Here is a 22,592-nt window from a genome sequence, read left to right on the forward strand (position 1 = left end):
CTCGTTAGAATTGTATCTGGGTGGCCGCCATTCGGCATGCGTACACGTGGCGGCGGCCATCTTACGCATGAAAATCTCAGCGGTGTTTGGTCGTCGAGTGTCTGGAACTCAAATCGGACACTCAAACAACCGAACACCGCTGAGACCTCCAGAGCTCCGTAACTACCGAACGGAGGGTCCTAACGAATCCCCATTCGGTAGAAACAAAGTACCGAATGAGGGAACCAATATCTAGGCGGATGGAAGTATGGATGGCAATTGTAAGAGTATGTTTTAACTGCCGAACGGAGACCGACCGCAGGGCCCAATCTTATGGAACCCTTTTCGGATACCAACTCGTGTGCGGTCGGTCAAACTTCACCTCCACGTAACTACCGAACCACTGGTCCGATCTGGGTGAATTTTGGATATTATAGTCACCCAGATCAGGGCTACCTAGCGGTACCCTAATATTAATGTTATGTGATGGTTTAGGGGTACATCCAGGTTTGGGGTAAATTACTGTGCCAGTTAAGGGGATTATGAGTCACTCTGAGGGGAGGAGATGTGTGGGAGGTAACAAGCACTGTATTGGTTACTGTCCTAATTACTGTGGATCCCTCCCTTGCATGGGAGCAGGCTTTATAAGAAACCTTGGAATAAACGATTGTCAGTTCTACTCCTGAAACTGTGTGTCGTCCAGTTATTGGGAGTGTTGTGGGGATATTGCTGTACCTTTTTACCTGCTGGAAACTCTGCTGTGGATTTACTAATGACTTGTTCCTGAGCCTCCCTAGGATCTTAAGTGGAGAATAGCTGCGAGAAATCAGCTCTCCGCTACACAGATATCCCCCTAAAATAGCTAAAACTAAAAACAAACTAAAAACTACTTCCAAAAATATTCAGCTTTGATATTAATGAGTTTTTTGGGTTCATTGAGAACATGGTTGTTGTTCAATAATAAAATTAATCCTCAAAAATACAACTTGCCTAATAATTCTGCACTCCCTGTATATACATACATACATACATACATACATACTGACAAACAGACATACAAACTGACATACATACATACATACATACTGACATACAGACACATACATACACATACTGACATGCATACATACATAATGACATACATACTGGCATACATACACATACATGCTGATTTACATACATACTGACATACATACAGACACACACACACATACATACATACATACATACTGGCATACACACACATACATACTGACATATACATACACACACACACACATACTGACATACAGATAGATACATACATGCATGCACACATACACAGACATATATGCATACTGACATACATACTGACATTTATACATACATACATACACATACATACTGACAAACATTACATACATACTGACATACAAATACATATATACATACAAACATTACATACATACACACATACATACTGACAAACAGAGATACATACATTACATACATACACATACATAGATAAATACATACATACTGACATACAGACACATACTGACATACATACATGCTGGCATACATACAGACAGACACATACAGATACATACTCACATACATACATACACACACACACACACACACACACACATTTTTCAGCCACCCTCCTCTTCCTTACCGTTTTGTTGCAGGAGGGTGGCTGGGGATGAAGGGAGTCAGCTGTCTTGCCTCACCTCTCCTCATGGCCTTCAGATAGTCTCTTCTCCTTCCCGTGTGGAGTAAGCAGCACTTGCGGTACAGCTGCAATTTTATTTAAAGGGGCCCGGTCGCGGTATTTCAGCGCTGACCGGGCACCTGAAGATATAAGGCTCATCGGGTGGACCCCAGTGCAGATGCACCGGTGGCAGTTCCGCCGCTCCACGTGGTGCACGGGTGGCTGGGTCCCCCAGGGCCGCCGGGCCCATGACAACCATCATGGTTGTCACCCCCTGATGGCGGCCCTGAAGTTCAGAAACACCACAAAACTCAAACATATCCCCATAAATTTTACATGCCTGGATAGCTCTGATCTGGGCGAACAACATATCCAACATATACAGCCTACACAAAATGGCCGCCGCCACGTGTTCGTTCATACGAACGCCGACCACCTAGCCTTTCGTCAATTCTTGGTGGTTAACCAGCAGCACACTCCACATGCAGCGTGGTCGGTCGTTCGACACTTGGTTTGGTTACTTGAATACTATGATCTGGTTCGTGATAAAGTCTTGATTTACCGAACCAACTAACGAACGCCTCAGGAAGCATATAAAATCCAGCCATGACTAGGGAAAATGAAGTCCAGGAACGTGCATGTGACGGACCGCTGGCATTCCAAATGAGTACCTCTGCCAATCGATGCTCCTAGTGCTTACCGAGGACTCCAAGCACTCTACCAGACACCATAAGTACTGCAGACCCCACTTCTAGCGATGCAGCTGCGCCGGGATCCCACAGTAAGCCCGGGCCATTATAGTCTTCTCCTTCCGGCATATGGTTGTCAGCCATCCAGGGGTTGCGCCTTGTGGCGTACCACTTTAGTGCTCGGTAAACTTTGTCCAGCCACAACTCCTTCCAAATCAGTTCCCACAGTTCCGTCCAGGGGTTGCTCTCCTAGGAAAGGTGACCGCAGGGCCACGAGTACCTGTAACTGGGAACTGGGAAGGCTCTCCGCCGCCACTGTACCTCATCCCACAGCTCCTTTCGAGTGGCATCTCTCCAGTCCAGTATGCCCTCCTCTGATACAGGCCCATCCTGTTGGGCCAAGTGTTGCTGCAACCTCCATAGAAACTCCTCCCGAGTGCATGAGTGCTAGCGTTCCCCTCATTTATAGCTCCATAACATTACCGGTGTCTCCGAGCTGCTTCTCCTCGCACTCGGACGCCATCCCGCTGCTGCCACCAAATGTGACGGACCGCTGGCACTCCGACCGAGTACATCTGCCAATCGATGCTCCTAGTGCTTACCGAGGACTCCAAGCACTCCACCAGACACAATAAGTACTGCAGATCCCACTTCTAGCGATGCAGCTGCGCTGGGGTCTTGCCTTCCTCCACCCACCCTGGACCCAAGGCCAGGATCCAGCTTCCATTGGGTAGACCTCTCCTTATCCAGAGAGCGTATCAGGAACAAGCTCTTCCAAGCGCTTACCCTGGGGACCTATTGTCCTCCCCTAATTGCAGGGCGGGGCAAGGCTTTATAAGCCTTCCCCCCCCCCACCCGCAGAGCTCAGTCGTGGAGCCCTCCATGGGTGAAGATGGATTATTTTTTTGGCGCTCTGTTTTTCTTTTTTTCTTTATTACGTCGGTTATTATGGATTTTTATTTGGCCTTTTTTGGGGCTGAAAAAATAAGATTTTAGAAGAAAGCAAACATCAAATGGTAAGTTTATGTTTAATTTTAAAGGTACGTAGTTAAAGGTCCCCCTCATTATTTTTAGCGTGAGGGGGGTAGGTAGGGGTTTATTTTTTGGGGGAGGGGCTGACTAGGGGTTTGGGGACCCCTAGTCACCTGGGGGGATGAGGGTTACATTTTAATTTAGGGCCCCCACCCACCGCTCAGGGGGTGGGGGGCAGGGGGGAGAACAATAGGGCCCCCCCTTATTCTTGTTTAGGGCCCCCGCCCACCAATGAGGGGTGGGGGCCAGGACAATAGGTCCAACCCATTTGTATTTAGGGCCCCCACTCGCCGCTCAGGGGTGGGGGCCGGTGGGGTGGACAATGGGTCCTCCCCCCTTTTTTTACTTTAGGGCCCCATCCCTTTTTTTTATCAGAGAGCAGCCACTGTTTACTAGTGAGTAGGGGCACAATTTACTAATACTAATTAGTATTTTTTACATGGTATTAGTAAATTTGTCTGAAAGATCAATTTAGGTCTTTCAGCATTTTGGTAGATAACTCCCTAATACCGTGGGAATTAGGGAGTTATCTGCCAAGCGGCTGCAAGAAAAGTCCCGAAATGCCGGAGTGCCGAAGTGGCCGAAGTGCCGAATTCCGGAATACCGAACCGAGCCGGATATTTTCCCCGTGCACATGCCTAGTTTGAACTCACAGCTCCAGTCAGGTTCTCTTCCATGACATCCACCAGGGGGCTTCAGTTTCTGTTTGCTTTTTTTCTGCTTCCTGACCCTTTGCCTGGATTAAACAGCACTGATCCACCTGCAACCCTTTTCCAATTAGGGTCAGCTGCATCTAATTAGCAGGCTGTAAAAGCCAGCCCTGACTGAAAGCTATTATCTGGTCATTTTGTCTGTTTGGTGTTTCCTGCCGGATCTTTGCTACACTACTGACTGATTTCCTGGACTCTGACCTCTGCCTGCTTTACCGACTACGTTACTCCGCTGCCAGCCCTGACATCTGCTTCTCGTCTGACCCTGCCTTTGCATTACCCCTTTATCTGTACTGTGTTTTTGGATTTTGTCTCCTCCTTGTGCCATCTCCTGCAACTGGGCTCCAACTCTTGGTAAACTGTTCCATAAGTCCCCAGGTGACTGTTCCATAATGACCAGATCAACTATCATGGAGTCCGAGGAGATCATGAATGTCCTGGGACCCTCACACAGCAAGTGACCCTCCTGTCCAAAACCATAAGTGAATTGCAGCGTGATTTTGCTGATTTAAAGGGGAACCACACCATGCTCCTGAACCTGATATTGGATTACCTGACAAGTTCACTGGGAAAAGGACTGAACTGCGATAATTTATCACAGCTAGTGATGTCCCGAACGGTTCGCTGGCGAATAGTTCCCAGCGAACATAGCGTGTTCTCGTTCGCCATGGATGGCGAACATATGCGATGTTCGGTCCGCCCCTTACTTTTGGGGGGGGGGGCAAATTTACTAATACTAAGTAAAAATTACTTAGTATTAGTAAATTGTGCCCCTACTCGCAATACCGCGAGTAGGGGCATGTCTATTAAACAGTGAGCAGCCTGTGGCTGCTCACTGTTTTAAAAAAAAAAAAGGGTCCCCACTCCCTGAGCGGGTGGGGGCCCTAAATACCAATAGGGGGGGACCTATTGTCCTCCCCCTGGCCCCCACCCCTGAGCGGCGGGTGGGGCCCTAAAAATAACAATATGGGGGGACCTACTGTCCTCCCCGGCCCCCACCCCTGAGCGGTGGGTGGGGGCCCTAAAAATAACAATAAGGGGGGACCTAATGTTCCCCCCAGCCCCCACCCCTGATCGGTGGGTGGGGGCCCTAAAATTAACAATAAGGGGGGGGGCCTACTGGTCCTCCCCGGCCCCCACCCCTGAGCGGTGGGTGGGGGCCCTAAAAATAACAATAAGGGGGGGGACCTATTTTCCCCCCCGGCCCCCACCCCTGAGCGGTGGGTGGGGGCCCCGAATACAAAGGGGGGGGACCCTAGTCACCCCTCCCCCCAAAAAATTTTTTTATCTCCCTTCCTACCCCCCTCACCCTAAAAATAATGAGGGGGGGACCTTTAACTAAAAAAAAAAGGTAAAAACAACTTACCATTCGATGTTTTCTTTCTTCTACAATCTTCAACCACTATTGTAGCCCCCCCCTTCAACCACTATTGTGGCCAGAAAGAGTCCCTGTGGGTTTTAAAATTCGCCTGCCCATTGAAGTCTATGGCGGTTCGCCGGGTTCGCAAACATTAGCGGAAGTTCGCGTTTGCGAATCAAAAATTTTATGTTCGCGACATCACTAATCACAGCCTGCGAACTGCTCTTCACTTTAAAACCACGCACATACCCCAATGATTATGTGAAGGTTCGCACTACTATTGCCCCGCTGCTGGGTAAACCCCAAACCTGGGCACACCAACTCCTGCACTCAAACAGTCCAATACTGGACTCATGGGACTCATTTGCTGCAGCAATGCATACATTATACAATGACACCCTGAGACCCTCTGCTGCACGCACTGCCCTCCGTTCCCTCTGGCAAGGGAGAAGAGCTAGCTGCTGACACCGGTTATAATGAGACTGGTCTAATAGAGCAATTCCAATTAGGTCTGTCTGAGGCATTAAAAGATAAACTAGCCAGAGTTGGGGTACCCACTTCATTGGAAGATCTGTTCCTACTGGTCACCCAGCTAGATCGCCGGTTCAGAGAAAGAAAGCAGGAGCAATTTGAAACCAGCTTTTTGCCCCATCAACGTTACAAACCTGCTGGTGAGACCTATACCCCTATCCCCACCATGGACATAGAGGAACCCATTCAAATTGGAACACTGAATACCATGCTCACGGTAAATGAAAAAGCCAGAAGGAGAGCCAAAGGCCTTTGCTTCTATTGTGGCTATTGTCCAATACGTCGTCCTCACCCTAAACATAGCCATGTGGGGGCTCTGTGTCACCATCCAGCAAGTCCTCCATGGCAGCCTATGAAACACCTTTGTTGCTGTGGTACAACCCTGCATGCTAATGGACCAAAAAGACCACGTAACCAGACCAATGGCACCATCACAGCCCTGGCTAACCCTGCTCCTGTTCCAGAGCCTCAAAAGGAGGCTGCTGTGGCTAACTTCCAATTCTCAGCTTCTGTCTCCCCTAAAGTTTTCTGCTCTACAACAGAGGATCTGTCCCCAGACTGTGTCATCGCCTCTAATGGAACCGTGGTCAGCAGGCAAGATCTAAAGGTCTTTGAGCAGGCTCTTAAGGCCAGAGCTGCATCCCCTTCTCGCCTCCTTGCCTCCAATGCTTTCTCAAAGAATATCAACCTGCAAAATGTTCCAACCCTCTTGGATCCTGATGATTCAGATGCCAATACAGACCTGGATTCCCTGTCTGAGCCTGAACTGGATCCTGTAGTTGAAGTCCTGTCTGTTGGGGGGGCTCTGTCACGGCACACCCAGAGTCCTGCAGACAGCAAGGCGTGGCTGCCCCTTTAAGAGACCTGGCTGGGTTTGAACTCACAGCTCCAGCATCCCAGTCAGGTTATCTGCCATGACATCCACCAGGGGGTTTCAGTTTCTGTTTGCTTTTTTTCTGCTTCCTGACCCTTTGCCTGGATTAAACAGCACTGATCCACCTGCAACCCTTTTCCAATTAGGGTCAGCTGCATCTCATCAGCAGGCTTTAAAAGCCAGCCCTGCCTGAAGGCTAGTATCTGGTAATTTTGCCTGTTTGAGGTTTCCTGACGGATCTGCTACACTACTGACTGATTTCCTGGACTCTGACCTCTGTCTGCTTTACCGACTATGTTACTCCATTGCCAGCCCTGACTTCTGCTTCTTGTCTGACCCTGCCTTTGGATTACCCCTTTATCTGTACTGTGTTTTTGGATTTTGTCTCCTCCTTGTGCCATCTCCTGCAACTGGGCTCAAACTCCTGGTAAACTGTTCCATAAGTCCCCAGGTGACTGTTACAGATAATTGATTATCTCCAGGTACAGAAAAATACACAATTTACAAACACCCCAAAAGTACCCCCAAGATCCATGGAAACCCAACAAGAGTTCCATCCTCATATAGCCCTGATCTGGGTGACCAATTTATTGAAAAATCACCCAAATCAGTTCAGTGGTTTGTTTTGTTTTTTCCATGGAAGTCACATGTCTTTTTGTAGGGCCCATAATCCTGGGGCAAGAGGCTGGCAAGAAGGCCTCTCTAAGTACAAGTGGCAAGGTTACTTTTGTCACAGATCTTCCCTTTCTGGGGGAGACTAACCAGGTACCTGACCTTCTGTCGGTCAGTGCCTGAGTTAGTCTAGTAGCCCACCCACAATAAACAATTACTGCACCTGGTGATTCCTGGTGTCCGGCTCTGGCCTGTAGGTCCCAGGTTACTGAGTGGTTGTTCAGCACCCGTGATCTCCCAGGTGTTCCAAGGCGGGGAGCTGTGGATATTTGGTGGGCAGAGGCAAGCTGCACTCTGCCCTGATGCCAGCGCTTCTGCTGGCGTAGCCTGCAGGAAGTCAGGCTCTGGACTTCCTGCAGGCTAACAGCGCTCTGCCCGGATGCCAGCTCTTCTGCTGAAAGGGGGTCAGTGGGTATCGCCGGCTCATCCACTGCCCCCAGGACCTGGTTGGGATGTAGCTGGGGAGGGGAGGGCTTGCTTACCTCCTCCCGGTATCCCTGCTGGGATGGTTGGGAAGCTGGACGGGCCGTCCAGCATCCCTTTTGGATTGGCACAGAGACCGCGGACCCATCTGCGCCAGTGGAATTAGGGTTGCTTTCCCCCTGTAGTTCAGCTGAAAAACCAAGTGTACCCTCTCCCGGTATCTCCGGCTGCTGTTGGAGAGGAAGGCCGTTTGCCTCCACTCCCCTAGACGCTGGTTGCTGTGAGGTAGAGGGATCGGGCATCTTCTCCTCCTCCTGGAACTCAGGCCGCCGCTGGGGAGGGAGACCATTTGTGTCCTCTCCCTGTGAGATGCACTGCTGCTGGGGATCTGGGCCGGCTGCCCAGCATCCCTGTAGGGCCGGTAGAGAGACCTCAGTCCCATATCCACCTGCCATTTGGGGGTACTCCCAGTATCCCTGCGGGGATGGTTGGGAGTCGACATCCAAAGTCATTGCCCTCCTCAAAGGCCTCCTACAGTAAGCCCGGGCCATTATAGTCCTCTCTTTCCAGCATATGGTTGTCAGCCATAGAGGGGTTGAGCCTTGTGGCGTACCACTTTAGTGCCCGGTAAGCTTTGTCCAGCCACAACTCCTTCCAAATCAGGTCCCACAGTTCCGTCACCCACTCATCCAGGGGTTGCTCTCCTAGGAAAGGTGACCGCAGGGCCACGAGTACCTGGAACTGGGAAGGCTCTCCGCCGCCGCTGTACCTCATCCCACAGCTCCTTTCGAATGGCATCTCTCCAGTCCAGTATGCCCTCCTCTGATACAGGCCCATCCTGTTGGGCCAAGTGCTGCTGCAACCTCCAGAGAAACTCCTCCCGAGTGCACGAGTGCTAGCATTGCCCTCAGTTATAGCTCTATAACATTCCCGGTGTCTCCGAGCTGCTTCTCCTCGCACTCGGACGCCATCCCGCTGCTGCCACCAAATGTGACGGACCGCTGGCACTCCGACCGAGTACATCTGCCAATCGATGCTCCTAGTGCTTACCGAGGACTCCAAGCACTCCACCAGACACCATAAGTACTGCAGACCCCACTTCTAGCGATGCAGCTGTGCCCGGGTCTTGCCTTCCTCCACCCACCCTGGACCCAAGGCCAGGATCCAGCTTCCAGTGGGTAGACCTCTCCTAATCCATAGAGCGTATCAGGAACAAGCTCTTCCAAGAGCTTATCCTGGGGAGTATAGTGTGAATATAGCAGTGTAGTTATCCCATTCCCCCAAGCATGAGCAGTGCACTTTGCTGAAATAAAACATTAAGGAGGAGACCCACACCATAATCACTGTAGGAAGGGACACAACCACCATAACTACTGCAAACAAAGTTTTTTTTTTTACAAAACATAATTTACCATGTATAAATATTAAAAAATGTGAGAAATTAAGAAATGTTATTTTAGTTCTGCATGACATTTTAACTGTAAATGTCATGACTGTTTGCTTTTACTGCAATAAAATACACATATTTGTATTCAGCTGTGTCTCACGTGTAAAACAGTACCCCCTATGTACAGGTTTTATGGTGTTTTGGGAAGTTACAGGGTCTAATATAGCATATGACATTGTTCAGTTTTTCACATTGAAGTTCGCTAAATTGGTGACGTTGCCTTTGAGACCGTATGATAGCCCAGGAAGGAGAATTACCCCCATGATGGCATATCAAAATACAGTTAGAACGAAATTACATTTCAGATCATTGGCTGACACATAGGAACAGCGATCACAGTGACTGGCTGTCACTGTGATCACCTCCTGCAGATTGCGGTAATTGACGACAGGAGGAGTGCCTGCGTGGCCAGGCATGCCCCCCACCGCGATCTGCAGGGGGATCATGCCTGCAGTTACATGTATCAGCCAACAGGCTGACACACAGTAACACTGATCGCAGTGACAACCTGTCACTGCGATCAGACTGTGCAGATGGCGGTCACTGACCGCAGGGGGACTGCCTGGGGGGCCATGTCCCCGGACCTCTATCTGCAGCGGGAAAATGCCGCGGCTACATGTGCTAGCTGATTTTAAAATGGTAAATACCGATCTCAGTGACAGCCTGTCACTGTGATCGGAGGCTGAAGACCGCAGTCACGGGGGGCCAAGCATGCACCCTGACTGCGATCTGCAGCAGGCTCATGGCGCCGGCCACGTGGGCGGCAAGAACGGCTAGGACGTTCTATGCCGTCCGCCGAAGTTCAGCGCCAGCCCCTTAAGGGCGGCATAGAAAATCACAGTGAGAAGCGCGGAAGCGCCTTGTGGGGATATTTATGGGATAATAATAGTAAACAGTTGAGAATTACCCACTATTTTAATTCTCAGATCCCAAAGAACGTTATCGGGTAAGTGAAATGTATTCCATATAAAGAAATTCACAATTTGTTATAAAAATAGATACAATTTATTTTTATATTCAAATAATAATAATAAGTAACATGCATGATAATAATCAATGGAAATTCAGTATAACAACATGAGTATGCAATACAATATGGTAATATAAAAACATTTCCTAATGGCTAACGTAGTTTAGAATCTACAACATGAGCCGTCAAGACAAGATTTACGACTGTCTTCACAGAGAAAGAATGTGAAAGTTTCACACAGAGAATAGAATTGCTTAGAGTGCAGCGTGAAGTTGTAAAAAGTTTAGCTGACAGTTAGAATAACCCTTTCAATGCTGGCTAGACCTCTTCTAGGGATTTAAGATCTATTCTTATGTAATTTTAAATAAAATAACATTTAACCAGTTCATTAGTCATTTCCTGGATCCATCCAATGAGAAATCTACATAATTCTACAAGCTGATATTTTAATTTGCCTAAACAGATACTCTATCTTCTTTTAGAGCAAATCAATACAACTGGATAAATGTTGCGACATGATAACATGTGATATTTCACATTAATACATACTTATCCTAATTCCATCTGCAGCATGGAATGGTTATAAATATATATTTCTTAGTTAATTAAGATTTCTGAATATCGAAATCTGATCGTGATTTATCCAGTCATATATCATGCTATTAGAAAATTTAATTTAATTTAAATTAATTAAATGAAGCCAGTATATTTACCAGTTAAATAGATATTCTCACCAGATGTTCTCAGGTAGCTAAGTGTCAAGGAAGGTTTCTCTGTCTCGCTCTGACACTGCTTGCTTCTTATTTAGCCTGCTTCCGACTTTCTCTGCATTACCCCTCCTGGCACTTGATTACCTTGATTACTGCATATCTCCTTGCATCTGCCTTGATTTTCTTGATTTCCCCCTCTCTTCCCTTTGTCTTAACTTTTTAAAGGGACAGATTCTCTGTTCGTCACTGGCTAATAACCCAATAGGAACACTGGGGTGTGGTTATTTTCTAGATAACCATTTTAGTATTTGGACTATAGATGGCAGTATCGTCCCACTAAACATACCTATCCAGGAAAGAGTTAACTTTTCCTGGTGGCTATTTTGACATCATTTTGGCTTATGTTGCCTATAAGTCACGTTTTCTGTCAGATCAAACCGTTTTCTTGAATTTTCTTCAGACTATGTGTCTCCAAATTCTGCTGTAATTTCTAATATGACAGTTCTTAAACTAAAAATGACCCCTTCAATACAATGGGAATCTGTTAGATATAGAAAGTAAAATTTAATTATTTAATCTTCTCTGTCACCTATGTCTGGGTTTAGAATTTATTCTATTCCATTAGCATTTTAGACAGTCTCTTATCACTTGGTTTGTTTATACTATACATTCCTTTTAGCTCTGGCAAAGCGGTCAGTTTTACAGAAGGGATTAAAATCTTGTGTCTTTTGTTAACTTGAAAATAACAAAATGGAGTCTGGTCTATTCAGAGTGACTCAGAATATACACTTTTAATTTCTATCATAGCACAAAATGTCTGCCGATATAAATACCCTGACAGCCTCTAGCAGCTGTCAATGAGACAGCCACTAGAGGCTAGCTTAACCCTAAAGTAAACATAGCAGTTACTCTGAAACTGCTATGTTTACAGCAGAAAGGGTTAATCCTAGGTGGACTTGGCACCCAGACCACTTCATTAAGCTGAAGTGGTCTGGATGCCTATAGTGGTCCTTTAAGCATTCCTTTCTTTAATTTTTGTAATTCTTTACTGTGGGAAAGCTCAGAATTTCACCACAGTAGGTTGTGGGGAATGATAGCTGGTCAAAGAAACATAATTTGGATTATAAAAAAAAATTCTTGCTTTATTAAAATTTACTTAAAACACAAAAACAAACAAACAAAAAAATCAATTTCACTGATGATATTATAAGTATAATATATTTTACTGCTTTAAAACACTAATTTGTCTAGAGTAATGTCTCATGCGTACAACAGTACACCTGAAGTACAGGTTTTATGGTGATTTGGAAAGTTACAGGGTCAAACATAAGATTTGGCAATTTCTGTTTTTGTAAATTGCTATTTGCCAGATTGGCTATGTTGCCTTTGAGATGGTATGACATCCCAGAAATGAAAATTAACCCGATCGCCAGCGATCAGGTAAGTGGGGATTTACTAATGGACGTACTAGGTACGTCCGCGGTCGTTATTGGACAATTTTTGTCAGACATACCTGGTACGTCCATGGTCGGGAAGGGGTTAAATGACATGATTTCTAAAGAGGATAGTTCAGTGTCGTCGTCAACCTTTGAATTTAGTAAGGAGATGTGGAAAGGGAGCACTAATGGCAAAAGGGGATATTTTGGTGATGCGTTCATACAGGCACGTAGATATTGAGGGCAGTTGCGCAGGTTTCTATAGGAGCAATGCAATTAATTTGTCCAACATAGGATTGGATATAATTAATTTGGGTATTCAGTCTATGGTGGAGTTGACGTGGGCGTTGGGTGGACACCGAATTTGGTTGTGCAGAAATTCGGTGGCGTTGAGATATAAATCAACCTCCTGGGCATCACAGAAGGGTGGATTTGATTTATTTGGTTTTAATATATTATATTTATGACTTCTGGCTTTAAGCTGCGGAGCATGGAAATGGTTAATGGTTTATTTTGTTTTTTGTTAAAAGTTATGGTATATTATTATTATGGATGTTGCTGTTTAAATTGGAATTGTGAAATCCGTAATAAGAAGTTGTTTTGTGTTTTTATTACACCATGCATAACTAAAAATGCAACATTCAAACCCCGTGAATTATTTACAAAGCAGTGCAGTGAAAACATTTACTCTGTAGCCTCCTGGTTTAAAATAGGCTACATAACTCCAAATTGCACCCAAAAGCTCCTCTGTTGCCTTGGCAACCCGAAACTAGAAGGGACGATTCTGTGGATACGCCACAAGGACAAAGAACTACGACCATCACCAGGAGGAATAGTAACAAAATGGGTTAACTGAATACAATTCCCCAGGCTCCTCAGTAATTGCCCATTACCATGGCAATCTGGCTCCAACTCAGTCACTCCATTGTATCTAACCCCTGAGTGCCAGCCACGCGGCTACCAAAATGGGTTAGAGCAGCCCTCACCCCCGGTCACTATGGGGGTCTGCAAGGGTCCCTTGGAGATGCACCATGTCCTGCAGCCTCCAAAGGAGAGAGGTTGAACTCTTTGGGACAAGGACCTAAAGTGATCCTAGGTAACACAAAATAAAAAGTTCTTGAGGTGAAACTCCCGCAAAATAAAAACACTAACATCCATAGAGAGTGTGGACAGAAAAATAACTGACGGTTACATGGTTTAAATGGGTAATTGTTTAATTACATAACTTTATTGTTCTGTCCATTGGGAGTGGTGAGAGGAACAAGGAGTAACTGCGCTAGGTAAAATAAGGTCTGGCTGCAGAATTGGCACCGACTACTGGAGAGTGAGGCTATGATTACCTTGGGAACCAAGTAAACACATTTCTAAGGCGAGCAATTACAGATAGAACACCAGCAATGGACAGTGGAACGCACGTATCTCGTGGAACGCACACTTTAATAATAATAATAGCGATCTGATTTTAGAGCTAATAGAGTGCGTTCGGAACGCGTCACTTCCGGTGGAAATGACCGCGTGGGAAACAAGCTAATGGGAAAACATGCCATCACGGCGGATCCGGTAACCCGTTCAACAGCCTCGCTAGCCGCTAGGTACACGCATCTCATGGTAAGAGGGCGGGCAGTGGGGGTGGTGTTCAAAGTGCGGAATACAGATTTATAAGTACATTTCTGTTAACCAGGAGCCTGGTATTTTATCTTTATGGGTTTGTGTCATTTTCTATAAGAATTATTTATATAAGGCGTCTCCTTGGCCAAAACCTCTTTCATGGGAAGCAAAAGCAGATGTGAGGGTAGAATTTATGACGAAAAAAAGACGGAATAACGGGTCTGGTCCGTGGACATAAGCTTAATAGCAAGAGTAAACATTACAGAGAGAAAGAGACATATATTTAACCCCTTAAGGACTGGACTTTTTTTGCGATGTTGTACATTTGCGACCAGGCATCTTTTTACACTTTTGTGGTGTTTGTGTTTAGCTGTAATTTTCCGCTCTCTCATTTACTGTTCATATACAAATTATATATTGTTTTTTTCAGGACAAAAGGGGCTTTCTTTACATACCATTATTTATATAATCTCATGTAATTTAATTTTTAAAAAATGAAAAAATATGATGAAAAATTGAAAAAAAATACATGTTTTTTGACTTTTATGTGAAAAATCTTTTATTCATCTACAAAAGCGAATGAAAAAAACTGCTAAATAGATTCAAAATTTTGTCCTGAGTTTAAAAATACCCAGTGTTTACATGCTTTTTGCTATTTTTTTGCATGTTATAGGGCTATAAGTACAAGTAGGATATTGCGGTTTCAAAACATATATTTTTAAAATTTATCAATAGTGACATTGTAACACTATTATCTGTCATAAATCGTTGAATAACACCCCACATGTACATATTTTTTTTAAAGTAGACAACCCAGGGTATTCAATATGGGGTATGTCCAGACTTTTTTAGTAGCCACTTAGTCGCAAACACTGGCCAAAGTTAGCGTTCATATTTGTTTGTGTGTGAAAAAAGTAAAAAACTAAATTGAACGCTAATTTTGGCCAGTGTTTGTGACCAAGTGGTTACTAAAAAAGACTGGTCATACCCCATTTGCAATACCTTGGGTTGTCTTCTTTCGCAAATGGTATGCCATCATGGGGGTAATTCTCATTCCTGGGCTACCATACGCTCTCAAAGGCAACGTAACCAACCTGGTCATTTTCAATGTAAAAATATTTGACCCATATATTTGACCCTGTAACTTTCAAAAACGCTATAAAACCTGTACATGGGGGGTACTGTTATACTCAGGAGACTTTGCTGAACACAAATATTAGTGTTTCAAAACTGGAAAATGTATCACAACAATTATATCATCAGTAAACGTGCTGTTTATGTGTGAAAAATGCAAAAAAAAGTCACTTTCACTGACAATATCATCGCTGTGATACGTTTTACTGTTTTGAATCACTAATATTTGTGTTCAGCAAAGTCTCCCGAGTAAAACAGTACCCCCCATGTACAGGTTTTAGGGTGTCGTAGAACGTTACAGGGTAAAATACAGTGCTAGCAAATTAAATTCTCTAGACTTTTGGCCTGGGTTGGCAGGCAGGTCCCTTAAATTGCAATCAATAAAATAACTTAATTATGTAAAAATATTACATAAATATGCACGTAGAATTTAAATATATATGCATATTTATACATTTGAAGTCTACGTGTATATTTATATAATTATTTATGTCATTTTGTATATGGACATATGAATAGTTTGTATTCTTTTTATTTATTTATATATACATAGATATATATACAATTTCATTCTAAGTGTATTTTGATATAAATATATATATATTAATATCAAAATACAGTTAGAATAACATTTCGTATAGATATATATATTTTTTTTAATTTTTATTATTATTTTTAATTTTTTAAATTTAATTTAAATTATTTATTATTCGTATTTTATAATAATATATATATACAATATATATATAGTTATTATATATATTATATATATACGTGTGTAAATTAATTATAAGTGTATTTTTATATTAATATATGTACATATTAATATAAAAATACACTTAGCATGACATTATATATATGATATATAGACATATATTATATAGGTATAATATATGTCTATATATCATATATATACACATATATAATAATATTTTTTTTTTTATTCACTATAACTTTAATTTTTTTTTTGATTTTACACTGGCAGGGAGACTGCCTGTCAGCACAGACAGTCCCCCTGCAGGCAGAGTCTAGGACACCTATTGTGACCATGTGGTCGCCCTGTTGGGCGATCACATGGCCACAGGGGTCCTAATCCGCCATGGGGAGACTGTCTGGGCTGCAGGCAGTCTCCCCACACCGGGAGCAACGCCGATCGCCGCCGGGGGAACGACGGCGATCGGGTAAGTACCTCTTAAATTTAGGACGGTTCAGGACCGTCGTCGGTCGGCAACGCAAAAATGCCGATGACGGTCCTGAACCGTCCCGCGTCCTTAAGGGGTTAAAGGGACTCTCAGGCGTTGCCGATAGCTGTTCAAGTAGGAGAAAGAATCTATCTATGTATGTTATGTTTAGTGATCCTACCATCCAATAATACATAATGGTGCTGTGCAATTGTGGGTGACTGTAAGCACAAATTATGACCGCTAGGTTCTTAAATCAGGTATTTAAATTTAGCCAAGTGTGGTAAAGAAAGAGGGAGATTGGAGTTGTTTTTAACCCCTTAAGGATCAAACTTCTATAAAAGGGATTCATGACCTTTCACACGTGTCCTTAAGGGGTTAATGATTTGTATGTCATAGCTTGTAAAATTTCTATTGCCAGGTCGCAGTAGTGGTATAAAGTAGGATGGTAAATTTGCTGTCCCTTCAAAATAACTCTACACATAGCCATTAATGTCTAAACCGTTGCCAACAAAAGTGAGTACATTGCTAAGTGGAAATGTCCAAATTGGGCCCAAAGTAGCTATTTGGGCCTATTTTGTTTGGCCACCATTATTTTCCAGCACTGCCTTAACCCTCATGGGCATGGAGTTTACTAGAGCTTCACAGGTTGCCACTGGAGTCCTCTTCTACTCCTCCCCCACTTTTCGTTTGAGGGTGCCCTACAAATGCCCGATACGGTTTAGGTCTGGAGACATGCATGGCCGGTCCATCACCTTTACTTTCAGCTTCTTTAGCAAGGCAGTGGTCATCTTGGTGTGTTTGGGGTCGCTATTATGTTGGAATACTGCCCTGCGGCCCAGTCTCCAAAGGGAGGGGATCATGCTCTGCTTCAGTATGTCTCAGTACATGTTGGCATTCATGGTTCCCTCAATGAACTGTAGCTCCCCAGTGCCGGCAACACTCATGCAGGCCCAGGCCATGACACTCCCACCACCATGCTTGACTGTAGGCAAGACACACTTGTCTTTGTACTCCTCACCTGGTTGTCACGACACACACTTGACATCTGAACCAAATACATTTCTTGGTCTCATCGGACCACAGGACATGGTTCCAGTAATCCATGTCCTTAGTCTACTTGTCTTCAGCAAACTGTTTGCGAGCTTTCTTATGCATCATCTTTAGAAGAAGCTTCATTCTGGGACGACAGCAATGCAGACCAATTTGATGCAGTGTGTGGGGTATGGTCTGAGCACTTACAGGCTGACCGCCCAACCCTTCAACCACTGCAGCAATGCTGGCAGCACTCATGTCTATTTCCCAAAGACAACCTCTGGATATGAGGCTGAGCACGTGCGCTCAACTTCTTTGGTCAACCATGGCGAGTCCTGTTCTGAGTGGAAGCTGTCCTGTGAAACTGTTGTATGGTCCTGCCCACCGTGCTGCAGCTCAGTTTCAACGTCTTTACAAATCGACAATGATCCAAAACATACTGTGAAAGTCTGTATATTTTTTTTTTTTTTTTTTGTTTTTTTCAAGGCAAAGTGGAATCTCTGCTGCTTTGACCAAATCCATCCCCTGATCGCAAGCTGATCGAGCATTAAACTTAAGGCATAAAAACCCAGAACAAACAACAACTGAAGACTGCTGCAGCCAAGGCCTGACAAAGCAACACAGAGGACGTAACCCAGTGTTTGTTGATGTCCATGCATTCCAGAATTCAAGCAGACATGGTCTGCAATGAATTCTTGACAAAGTATTTTAAAATATCATTTTGTTTATGATTGTGTCAATTTGTCCAATTACATTTGAGCCCCTTGAACAAGGGGACTGTATATGAAAATGGTTGCAATTCCTAAACATTTCATACAATATTTTTATTTTACCCCTTGAATTAAACCTGAAAGTCTTCACTTCTTCAATTGTATATCTGACACGAGCTCATGCATTTAGACTGGAAAAAAGATTTAGTCTAAGGCAAAGGAAAGGTGTGTTTGTTTTTAATTTTAGTTTTTTGGGGGTTTATTGTAAACAATAAGGATGTGGAATTCTTAGCCTGAAGAAGTGGTTTTTATCAAAGTCTGTACAGATGTTTAAACGGCAACTAGATGCAAAAACATAATATTCAATTATATATTCAACTGTAGGGCAATGGCTTCTTGATCCAAGGATAAATCTGTCACTCTGAAGTCGAGGGATTTTTTTTCCTCCCTAGTTTGTTGTAAAATTGGAAGTGCTTCAAACGTGTCTGTGTGTGTCTGTGTGTTTTAGCCTTCTTTCGGATCAACAGCAAAAAAAAAACAGACATATGGAAGGCTCAACTTGATGGAAGCATGTCTTTTTTTTTTTTCATCCTATGTAACTATGTAAATGGAGGATGGGTAAATGTGTTTATGCCTTGTGAAAGGCACTAGTAAGTGTGCCGAAACGTTGAGGTTTGTTGGGTACACGTACCCTGCCCTTTTGAGGTAATATGAAAGTGAGATTCTATGCCTTTGTGATTTAAGTGCATGTTATATACCCTCTATCACCCGTTCTTGTAATAGTGTTATCTTTTGGACTTTATTTTTGTTTTGTTTATTTTGAGATTTGACTTAAGTTAACTTAGGTGTGCATCTTCATGTATATAGTACGATATTTGATATTAAGGGATGCCTCTTTAAGATGGCACTCGTACTTGCTTTGTAAATTACAGCCTTTTTCCTATTGATTTTGTTTAGCTATATATGTGTGTGCACATATATGATCAAATGCTCTTGCTTTATAGAAAAAAATAATCATTTTTTTTGTCTTTCCCTAGGTGCAATATTTGGCCACTATAAATGTCTTTATAGTATCATCCATTCAAAGACGTGTAGGATTGGCAGCCCGAAAACTAACCTCTGGACATCGGACATGAAAGAGCGTTTCATCTTTTTATATATATATCAATTATTCTAATTTCATTTTATTTTTTTGTATTTTTTCTCTCAATTTTCTTATTCAAAAACCGTTATTGAAAATGACCAGTCTGTTTCGTAGAAGTAATAGCACTGCAAACTCGAGAAGTAGCTCCACTCAGGAGCTGAACAACAGCCGGCCTGTGCGCAGGTTGGAGTTCAATCAAGCTATGGAAGATTTTAAAACAATGTTTCCAAACATGGATTATGATATTATTGAGTGTGTATTGAGAGCTAATAACGGAGCAGTGGATGCTACAATTGATCAGCTGCTGCAGATGAACCTGGATGAAAGCGGATATGATGACAGTTCTGACTCAGATGACAGCATTCCTCCAGAGGTTACAAGTTTTGTTTCATTTATTTTATAACTATCTGTAGTTACATGCACAATCTAAATATTAGAAATATAGATCACAAATGGAGATTAAATAGCATTTCCTTGTACAGAGGAATGGTATTCTATACTATGTAAGGGTACTCCAGTTCACTCTTGCATTTATAAATTAACTGGTGACCTTTTTTTTTTTTAATTCTTTCTTTGCAATGACAAATATTGCGGTATAGGAGGAACGATAAGGCTTGTACAAAAGCCATATTACAAGTCACGTAATATACAGTTTTGCCGTAATGTTACAGAAAGGAATGTTTGTAGTGTTAATGCATGCATCATGTCATACATTGATACTTGGCATGAGCGCACTCTGTCAGATATTTTATATATTTATAAAAACAAGTAAAGAACTGTAAAAATAAACAGAACATATTACGTTGCTGATAAATGTCAGAGCAGTGCCAATCATAAGCTTCCATGCCGAACCCGTCTTTTGGGTGTGTCCATAATAGAGTGCAGTGAAGTCTCCAGCCACTCCACCATCCGGAGAATCTCCCCAAGTGCACCCCCCCGAGAGTTCTCCAGTCAGACTATAAGCCGTGACCCCAACTGGATTCACCCCGAGAGAGTAGTCACAATGTTTCTGACCGTGTGTCAGGACTAGTTTCTCAGGCATGCCAGGTGCCTGTGATCAATCTTTCCTTTCTCGCCACCCACCACAGAAAATACACTTAGACATTGTAATGCATTCTACGTAGATTGCTTCGTGTACTGAGAGTGCGCAGAAGCGATCTATTGCACTTAAAGGACCACTCTAGTGCCAGGAAAACATACTCGTTTTCCTGGCACTAGAGTACCCTGAGGGTGCCCCCACCCTCAGGGACCCCCTCCCGCCGGGCTCTGGAGAGAGGAAGGGGTTAAACTTACCTCTTTTTCCAGTGCCGGGCGGGGAGCTTTCCTCCTCCTCTCCATCTTGATCGCGACGTCATCGGCTGAATGCGCATGCGCGGCAGGAGCCGCGCTCGCATTCTGCCGGTCGCATAGGAAAGCATTTACAATGCTTTCCTATGGACGCTTGCGTGCTCTCACTGTGATTTTCACAGTGAGAAGCACGCAAGCGCCTCTAGCGGCTGTCAATGAGACAGCCACTAGAGGATTTGGAGGCTGGATTAACCCTCATTATAAACATAGCAGTTTCTCTGAAACTGCTATGTTTATAAAAAAAAGGGTTAATCCTAGAGGTACCTGGCACCCAGACCACTTCATTAAGCTGAAGTGGTCTGGGTGCCTAGAGTGGTCCTTTAATGCAAAACAGATTTTGCCAGCAACACTATTTAAATGTCCTAAATACACGGACATCTTCCAGGTGCAGACTAATACTGTTTTAAGTTCCATCACCTCAGTACCTTGGTACTTTTAGAGACATAAAGTAGGAAAATGTATTTCCTCTTTTTTTGTTTCCTTTACTTGGCCCCTATTATTTATTATTTTATTATTTATATATATATATATATATATATATATATATATATTTTTTTTTTTAGAATATCTAGTCCTCCAAAAATATCAAGTCTATATGAAAGAAAGCGGAAAGGCCACCATGATGTACTATCTGCAGTCCTCCATTCCAGATGGTTCTATTATTATAATAATCAATTTTGCATTTATATAGCACCATCTATTCCGCACAAGAGGCGACAGTGTCTGCTATATAGGCTAACATTTCATTGTTTATGCAGTGGTTTCATGCTTACCTGCTACAGACCTCCTGTGGATGTCAGAGCTACAGTATGTTCCTGTGCTGCCTAATTTCAAGACCTTACTCTACTCCCTCATACTGACATGGCTGTCTCTTCCCTGCCTTGTGTCTCTTTCTCTGCCCCCTTCCCTCCCCCTGAACCACTGTTGGTGAACAGTGGGTTTTCCATTGTCTTTAGGTGTGGTCATACTGGCTTGGTTTTTCTTTGGTTAGTGGTTCCCTGTGTTTACATTCATAGCATCTTACTCACTGAGGATGCAACTCGCAACCCGGTTTGGGTGGAGTCAGTCTCTGCAGCTGATTGTGGTCCATTTTTCAGGTGTGTGCAACATATTGCATAGTGTTTTATTGGAGGGGTTTTGGTCTTGAAGCAAGTGCTGATGTTAAAAATGTGCTTCCCTCTCCCCTAAAATTGGCCATTCCCACCTTCATCCATGCACAGGTGTACCATCCAACCTACTTTTAGCTCTAGTGTGCTAGTTTACCTTTTGCTGTCTGGAGCAAAACTTTATTTTTTTTTATTTTTTTTTATTTTTTTTTTTAATTTATAACTATGTCTCTGCCTTATCCTTGACAGTTTGTTTTGGTTACACTTTTTGCAGTCTAATTCTGTATCCAGGGCTGCTCCTGCTGCAAATCCGGACAGCTCCGGATAAAACAATCTATGCCTATTAAAAGTGGGCAAAAAAAAAACTTGACCCCCCACCCCTCCCTCTGATACAGAATCTCTAATACTTTTATATAAGTCTAAGTTGTACAAGTATGCACTATTGTGGGTGTTTTTAAGGAAGCTCTAACTTATTCTAAAAGCAAGAAATAAAAATATTTCATTTCTATCCTGGATTCAAAGAGGATGAATAAAGAAGCACCACACAATGAAGCCTTTATTTCTAAATGCCTTCGAGCAAGTTTTGCTGTTATAGATTCTGAGAAACCTTTGGAAAATGTAACAAAGGTGGATGATATTATTGCACAGTTACGCAAGAAAATGGCTTTGCACGTTGGAGAAACCTCAATTAAGGCCAATGAATTAGAAATCTTAAACTTTTCTTAGAATAATATATCAAGGCTCTTCAGCAGGGGTAGGCAGCCTTTTTGTAGTACTGTGTCAAAATGAGATCTTGACGTG

General features: G+C 43.4%; 1 protein-coding gene across 3 annotated transcripts in view; it reads left to right on the top strand.

The window, feature by feature from the left end:
• Positions 1–13,864: 13,864 nt before the first annotated feature.
• CUEDC1 (CUE domain containing 1) overlaps positions 13,865–22,592 on the top strand; it is a 191,813-nt gene continuing 183,085 nt past the window's right edge. For 2 of the 3 annotated variants that reach the window (XM_063452985.1, XM_063452990.1), the window contains exons 1-2: positions 13,865–14,134; positions 19,232–19,711. In XM_063452985.1, coding sequence (XP_063309055.1) covers positions 19,433–19,711 — 279 coding nt within the window. In that variant the 5' untranslated portion in view covers positions 13,865–14,134; positions 19,232–19,432. The remainder of the gene's footprint in view (positions 14,135–19,231; positions 19,712–22,592) is intronic. The other variant, XM_063452987.1, reaches the window with a different exon arrangement.

This window comes from Pelobates fuscus, chromosome 1, assembly GCF_036172605.1.
Source record: "Pelobates fuscus isolate aPelFus1 chromosome 1, aPelFus1.pri, whole genome shotgun sequence".
NCBI lineage: Eukaryota > Metazoa > Chordata > Amphibia > Anura > Pelobatidae > Pelobates > Pelobates fuscus.